This window comes from Humulus lupulus, chromosome 1 (genome assembly GCF_963169125.1).
Source record: "Humulus lupulus chromosome 1, drHumLupu1.1, whole genome shotgun sequence".
NCBI lineage: Eukaryota > Viridiplantae > Streptophyta > Magnoliopsida > Rosales > Cannabaceae > Humulus > Humulus lupulus.
Window position 1 is genome coordinate 87,065,536 of NC_084793.1, and position 8,348 is coordinate 87,073,883.

General features: G+C 38.1%; 1 protein-coding gene across 1 annotated transcript; it reads right to left on the reverse strand.

Moving 5' to 3' along the window:
• Positions 1 to 2,970: 2,970 nt before the first annotated feature.
• On the reverse strand, positions 2,971 to 4,973 carry LOC133817861 (uncharacterized). Its single transcript, XM_062250482.1, has 2 exons — positions 4,925 to 4,973; positions 2,971 to 4,445 (listed from the first exon to the last, which is right to left on the reverse strand). The coding sequence occupies exons 1-2, from the start codon at positions 4,971 to 4,973 to the stop codon at positions 2,971 to 2,973; spliced, it is 1,524 nt and encodes a 507-aa protein (XP_062106466.1).
• Between the last annotated feature and the right edge of the window lie 3,375 nt (positions 4,974 to 8,348).

Below are 8,348 nucleotides of genomic sequence, written 5' to 3' on the forward strand. Positions count from 1 at the left end.
CCAAGGTGGAGCACTATCGACCAGCCGAGTTGCTGCAACAGCTAAAGATTCCAGAGTGGAAGTAGGAGATGATCACATTGGATTTTTCCACTGGACTACCAAATACTCCTAAAGGTCAAGATACGATATGGGTTATTGTTGATAGATTGACCAATTCGGCACGTTTCCTACCCATTAAGATAACTTATTATGCGGATAAGTTAGCAGACTTATACATAGCAGAGATTGTACAACTACATGGAGTACCTAAGTCCATTATTTCAAACCGAGACGAACATTTCACCTCCGCATTTTGGAAAAGGATGCAAGAAGGTTTGGGGACTCAACTTAAGTTTGGCACTACTTTCCATCCCCAAACAGACGGCCAGAGTGAGCGAACGATCCAAACCCTGGAAGACATGCTGAGAGCTTGTGTACTCGACTTCTAGGGGTCGTGGAGCGAAGAACTTCCACTGATGGAATTTTCTTACAACAATAGCTACCACAACTCTATTAAGATGGTTTCGTATGAAGCCCTGTATGTGCGAATGTGTCGATCCCCGATTCATTGGCATGGAGCCGGTGAAAGAAAATTCTTGGGTACAGAGGAAATGGACAAAGTTACCGAGGATATCAAGATGATTCGAGAGAGCCTGCAGACCTCCATAGATCGACAATGCAATTATGCAGACTGACGCCGAAGACCCTTGGCATTTGAAGCTGGAGATAAGGTGCTCCTGAAGGTGGCTCCGTTGATGGGAGCTCTGTGTTTTGGTAAGAAAGGAAAATTATGTCCAAGGTATATGAAACCTTTTGAGATAGTGAAGAAAATCGGCGTGGTAGCCTACTGATTAGCTCTCCCACCTGCGTTGGCTTGAGTACATCATGTTTTCCATGTTTCTATGCTGAAAAAATTTGTTGAAGACCCGAGCAATGTCCTTAATTACTAATAGTTGGAGGTGGATCCGAATTTGTGCTACGAGGAGAAACCGGTGAGGATTCTTGATCGTAAGGATAAGGTGCTGCGTAATAAGACTATACCCTTGGTTAAGGTGTAGTAGTGTAACCACGAGGTAGAAGAAGCAACATGGGAACCCAAAGACCGGATGAGAGAGTTATACCCATTGTTGTTCTAAATTTCGATGATGAGCTTGTTTAAATTGTAGAATGTAATGCACTGCGTTTAGGGCACCGAGTAAACCCTAGTTCGAGTATTTTAATTCCCTATATTATGTATTATGTCAGGGGAACATTTTATGTTACAAGAAGTTGTGATGTTTGAATGCTATCCATGCTGTGGTAAGTGCAGTTTTTTTAGAAACCAAGAGCTTTGGTCGTGGACCAAGTCAAAAACCCAAATCGGGTAAAAATCTCAGATTTATTTAAATAGGAAATACTATGGCATTAAATATTAATTTTGTCAGGTGCTGGGACTTTATAGCCGAGCCAATAAGTTTAAGAAAAATTGATAGAGGTTTGAATCTCAATCAACCGGGCTTAAGAATGATAATTTCTTGCTCGAGCCTCTAAGGGCATTTTGGTCAATTTGATAAAATTACCAAAATTATGTGTTATGTGACAAAATTTATTTTAGCTTGAAGATATTTAAAAAATATAGGGTAAAAATTTGGTTAAATTTGGATAGTGAAATTACCAAAGGGCCTTTGAGTGCATTAGAAGTGAGTTAAAAGGAGCAATGACATTAAGGTCTTTTCCAAGGGAGGAGAGAGAGAAAAGGGGGGGGGGGGGGGTCAAGGCTGTGCCTAGGGTTCTCAAGAGCCTAGGACACCTACCCTAGGAAGTGTAAGAGCCTCACTCACTCATTGGCTTAACCCTAATCATTCCACTCTTACAGAGCTAATCAATTTTTTTTTTTTTGTAAAATTTCCTTTTCTCTCAAGAAAACAAAAACACCTCTTCTATTTCCTCTCCCATAAAACCGAGCCCTAGCCCCATCTACTATCCATTTGTTTCCATTTTCTCTCCATGAGCCAAGGACACTCTTTCCCCATTGAAGGAGGGAGGAGCTCAAGAGCACACTAAGAAGGGTAAGTTTCGAACCCTACTCCAATTTTCTCCTCTCTTTCTCTTGAAACATGAAACCCCAAGGGATTATGTTGCATGCATGTGATCTAATAACCATGCATGGCTTTGATCTTGTGTTATAGGATTCGAGAGTGGTGGTTCTACGAGGATCTCAAAAATTTGAAGCTTGTTGATGTTTTAGTGAGAACAATTGTAAAGATTTTAGAGTTTTGGCAATTTCCCACTTATCTCCATCTTCTACTCAACATTTATTAATTTATTTTAAAAAAATAATACACGTGGAACCTTAGGGCTCAGTTTGAGTGTATAGAACACAAGGAGGAAGTTTGACAGGCTAAAGGAACCTTATCTCCAAGCTAGAACCATCAAAGGTAGATTTTTGGTTGGTTCTTGAGTATTTTTGGCTATTGATATAGATCTGGTTGTACAGGTTGTTTTGTTGGTTTTTTGAGTTTTTTTTATGGTTGAAGGTTAGCTTGGTTGATTTGTTGATTTGCATGCATGCATGTGGCTAAGGTTTTGCTAGTTCTATTTAGTTTTGTTAGAATGTGTAAAAATGCATGCTGCCAAGTTTTCGTGGTCTGACTTCCAACGGGTTATATTGTACCCTAATAACTCTATTTGTAGAAATAATTTGTATGTTCGCATAGTTCTAGATGAGTGCTTGAGTTTACACTTTTAAAAATATATAAAAAAAAGTGTTTTCAAACAGAAGTTTTGAACTTTTTGGCATCTTGATCCAATCTTGAAAATTTCTAGAGAACCTAACATTGAATATGAGCTTAAAAGCCGGATTTTTATCATGTTAAAATGAATGGTGAAAAAGTTAGGTTTGGAATTGGAAATTAAGTTATTTTAAAAAATAGTTAAAGTTTTGTATATCTAACAAATCCCAAATTAGTTTAAGGTTTTTTTTTTTTTTTTGAATGGTAATCAGCAATTTCATTAAATCATATCAAGCAAAATTACATCAATCAAATTATTTGGTGCCGCAGCTAACGAATAACTGCAACCAGCATTCAAACATGAGGCTCGAGCCAAATGGTGAGAAACACGGTTGGCGGATCGCTTAACAAAACATAAAGAAACATTATGTAAACTAGAGACTAGTGCCCTACACTCATCAATACAGAAACCAAACATAGAGTGCATCTTAACCTGACTTCTGCAGGCCTGAACTGTGACTAAACTATCTGTCTCTACAACTACATTGGTGAGCTCAGTAGCTTTAATACAACTCAGAACCTCCCTTACTCCAATCACCTCAATGAGAATAGGGTCAATACTTCCTACTTTGCTAGCTGTATGAGTACTAATAAGAGTAGCTGATGCATCCCTAACCACCCAACCATAGCCAAACTTGTTGAGATCAGGAAAGACACCTGCATCCACGTTGATTTTGATTTTGTTTCCCTCTGGTGCGGACCAATGCTCATCCCCTTCCCCTTTATGAATAAAAAACAGAGAGGGGATGAAAGTTTTATCCTGAGCAGATCTCCATTGATCAAAATTACTTCTAGCCAACATGATAACTTCTTTCACAGACCTACTTGTATTCTTCCAAACTTTCTCATTTCTAACCTGCCATAATGCCCATCTCACCATAATCGCCCTATGTCTCATATCGTCCCCCCAAACTTGAAAACGGTCTTGCAGCCACCCACCAAAAGAATTGTCCCCGATTGCAACAACTGGTAGTCCGGCAAATCGCCAGCAAGCCATGGCAAAAGAGCAGCCCACCAGACAGTGGGGAATGGTTTCCGCATAGCGCAGGCATCTTGGACATAAAGAAGAAGGGAGGGTTATCTTGCGATGGCCAAGTTGGAACCGAGTTGGGAGGCAATTAGAAACAGCCCTCCCGATAAAGTCCTTCACTTTAGGTGGAATTTTTAGGTTCCATAAATCCCTCCATAAACCAGAGTTATTGTCTCTGTGAACCACCCCTTTCAACTCTTGAAGAATTCGATATGCACTCTTTACTGAATAGATTCCCGAATGCTCACCCTTCCAATGCCAACAATCTTCCATGATAGATTCAAACAAGGGGATATTCAGTATTAAGTTTTGTTCACGTATCGTAAACATGTCCTTGATTACATCTGCATCCCATGCTTTTACCTCAGATTGCATCAAACTGTTTACAGATTTCCCCTGTAGACCTGGATGTACAGATAGAACAAAGGGTTGATCATGATCCGGAATCCAAGGGTCACCAAGAATACTAATGTTTGCTCCTGAACCAACAGCCATTGAACCACCCTTTCGAATCAATTCTTGAGCTTCAATAATACTTCTCCAGATGAAACTAGGATTATTCCCCAATTCCGCTCCAAGGAAGGAACTCTTAGGATAGTAGCGAGCTTTAAACACACAGCTGACCAACGAATCTTTCCGAACGTGGAGTTTCCACCCTTGCTTTCCTAATAGAGCAATATTGAAATCATGTAACCGTCGAAAGCCAGACCGCCAAATTTTTTTGGTTCACATAAGCGATCCCATCTCATTCAATTTATTCCCCTGCTTTGCTTGGAGTTTGACTTCCAGTAGTAATTACACATTAGCTGCTCCAACTCATGGCACATTCCTTTAGGCAGCAAAAAGACACTCATAGCGTAATTCAAAATCGCTTGAGCTATTGTTTTTATAAGAATTTCTTTCTCTGCCCGAGATAAAAATCTCCCGTTCCAATTTTCTATCCTTTTCCTCAATTTATCTTTGAGAAAACTAAGCACAGCAGATTTAGAACGACTCATCGTGTTAGGCAATCCCAAATATAGACAATGAGGATCGGCCTCCGTCATGCCCAAGATGGAACAAATCTGAAGCTTTACATCCTCCTTGGTATTTTTGCTGAAAAAGATAGAGGATTTAGAGAGATTGATCTTTTGGCCTGAGGCACCTTCAAAACACTTGAGGAGGTTTAAGACTTGAATAGCTTCATTGTCCATCGCACGACAATACAAATAGCTATCATCTGCAAAAAACATATGGGATATACTGGGTGCGCCTCTAGCAACACGACACCCATGTATCAATTGTTTACGAACAAAATTATTAATAAGGGCAGATAAACCTTCGGCACAAAGAATAAATAAATAGGGGGATAATGGATCCCCTTGCCGAATCCCGCGAGTAGGAATAATAGGACCCATTGAGCACCCTCCTGCCTGTATCCAATATTTCACCGATGTAACCGAATGCATAATTAATTGGACCCACCAATGATCAAAACCCAATTTCAATAACATAGTTTAAGGTTATTGAGAATTCATTTTTCCCATTATCTAAACTCGGGGTCTAATTACCCTTTCTTTTTGAAAATGGCATAATAGAGATCCTAGGGTATGGATTTAAAGATGGTAAAAATAGGAGTTAGGTTTTATAAAACCATAAATAAAAAAGTATTGTCATTAATGGATAATAATTTGTACAAGGTCGAAACACAATATTTTTGGGTAAAGAATGGAAAATGGTAAACTCCGTACTTGAGTAGAAAGTGGGTGATTTTCTAAGATTAAGAGTCATTGAAAACTTCTTTTATAAGTAACCAAAATACGCATAATACAATTGAGAGAGTCTTGTAGAGATAGAATATTAAAATGCCCAACACGGAGTGCATGTTGCGGTAAGGACAATTTTTCTCAGGAAACTGTAATTTCATTTATAGCAGACTGAGGTCTTATACACTGTAAGTGTATAAGAGAAATGGCAGTATAGAGCCTCTAAGAGAACTTTATCTAATGTAGCTATCATGGAATATTAACTATAAGAATATGACATAGTTTAATCCAAATCACTTTGTGATTTCACTACAGTGTTATCTAAGCGTGAAGGCTCACTTCTGTATAGAAGGTTTCCACAAGCAAGTGCTAAGGAATCCGGGTAAGACAAATTATGATATGTTTGGCTACAACACATAAATGACTAGTTTAGATAACTAAGTTATAAGCTAATAATTTGAACTAGTATTAGAAGGTTTACTCAAGACCGTGGTCCTAGAGGGTTCGCATACTCATGACTAAGGTAAGCCATCCGGCTAGCTATTGCGACAACTATGAACTCCGGCTAGCCATCGAGGAACTAAGTGAGAATCTGGTTCACCATCGATGACTATGTGATTAAGGTCGGTTGGCCACCACAATATGTAAGAAGTTCAACTTAACACTCGTGACATAAGAGCCGTGTTAAACTCTATGACACGCAAGTAAGTTGATTCTGGAATCAAATCTCTATGATTAAGAAAGTATGCCGAATTCTTCCAGGAGTCTGGGTAACCGCTGTAACTAGTTTACACTCATTGACGCTATGGTATAATATGTTAAGATGTACTAAGAAATGTTATACTATGCTAAGATATGTTACAATATGCTATGTTGAAGGTTCCTCCAGAACACTAAGTAAGTATGTATGTTATTATACGACTGAGTAAGTAAGTATGTATGTTACGAGTTAAGACTGTATGTATGCTCTGGGATTTTTTGTGTGCTATTGTACTTTCATGATACAAATTTTGGTTATAAGGCATGACCATAAGTTTGCCAGGACATTCGCACGTTCTAAAATTTTATGTTAGGGTTCGGTTTCATCAGAATCCTATTCTTCATTGATTATCTGCCTAGTTATAGTTAGTTAATGTAATGACCCAGTAATCTAGACTATTTGGACCATAAACGAAACTATACATAAAATCCTTAAAGAACTTACATTTGCGAAAATACCATAATTTTATTAAGTAACTTATAAAAATAAGAGTTACTTACAAAGTAAATACCAAAAAGGACATGGGATCCAATTGTCTTTAAAACAAAAACATAATTTAAAATAATAAAACATTACATAATTAGTGCGGAAAATACATATAAAAGACATAAAACCGAAACTACGTCCTCGAATCGAATAACGCTCGGCCCCTTGACTCCATTCATCATCGATACACATCCTCCAAGCGCCACGAATCTTACCGCCTCTAAGCTTATTTTCCTGCACATAAACAGAAAGGAGTGAGCCTAATGCCCAGCAAGGAAAATCTAAGACAAAGTCACATACATAATTTCATAAAAACATAAAGACTTAACATAATACATATAACATACACTTATTATAATGGCCATTATTACTTGGGGTCCCATAGACTAAACAAGAATATGCCCATGGGATTAGTGGGGTCCTACTAGCTAAGTAGGTCATATGCCCATAACCCATTTGGGTTCTTGTTAGTCATATGGGTCATATGCCCAAGCCTACAACATGCATACATATCATAACACTTTTAATAACATAAAACATATAGATACATAAGCACATAACATATTGATTCTAGCCTATTTTCCTTACCAAAGTTACCGGGATTATGGACTGAGTTGGGACTTTTGGAACACTCCTAAAACCATAATGAACAAGAGTAAGTCTAAAGAAAGGAGATGAAATGAAAGAGATGGAAAGACTAAACCATAGAAAACATACTTACCGACTTATATGCTTAAGAGCTTGGATTCCCTAACCAAAATAAGAATGAGGTTAGGAAATTGAGTAGAAGACTAAGAGAAAGGAAACATAATACAGAAAGGAACTAGAGTTTTGGTTACCTCAAATATTTGCAAGATCAATCTAACCTCCACCGAAATACTATAGAACTCACTTCCCAAAGTGTTTGATAAGCTTATGATGTTTAAGCTTATAGTTTTTCCCCAAACCAGGTGTTTACACTCTCACACTCACTTAACACTAGCAGCTTCTGAACTTAGAGCAAATGGTGAATAATGGCTGGGTACTAGGTCCTATTTATAGAGTTTGGGAATGAAAATATCTTGATTTTACTTGAATAAAAATAATGGCTTTTTAGGTGAAAATCATTTGAATAATCGTTCAGCAGAGGCTGAAGACTCGTTCAAAAGATGCTGGACTGTTGAAGGAGTTTGAATGGCTGAAAGGAAAAGAATTCAAAAGTATTTGAAAACATGCTGGTGGAGGCGATATATCGCCCCCTATAGGCGATATATCGCCTGGACCTTTGTTCCCGAGGCGACCGTGCATCGATTCGTGTTTTCCGTATCTACATGCTGCGATATATCGCCCCCTATAGCTGCGATATATCGGCATACGCTGAATATTTAAACACGAATTTACACATTTTTAGCTAAGTTTGAATGGAGTAAACAGCCTTGACTAAGCCCTCAACGTACTCAAGGCTGCTGACTGACCCTAATACATTCAAACTTTACCCTTATTTAATTTAATCCTCAAAAATACTTAATCCTTAATTACCATTCATAACATGTGCTTAAAATCCTATTGGTTGATGTCTAAACCTTATAATATAATAA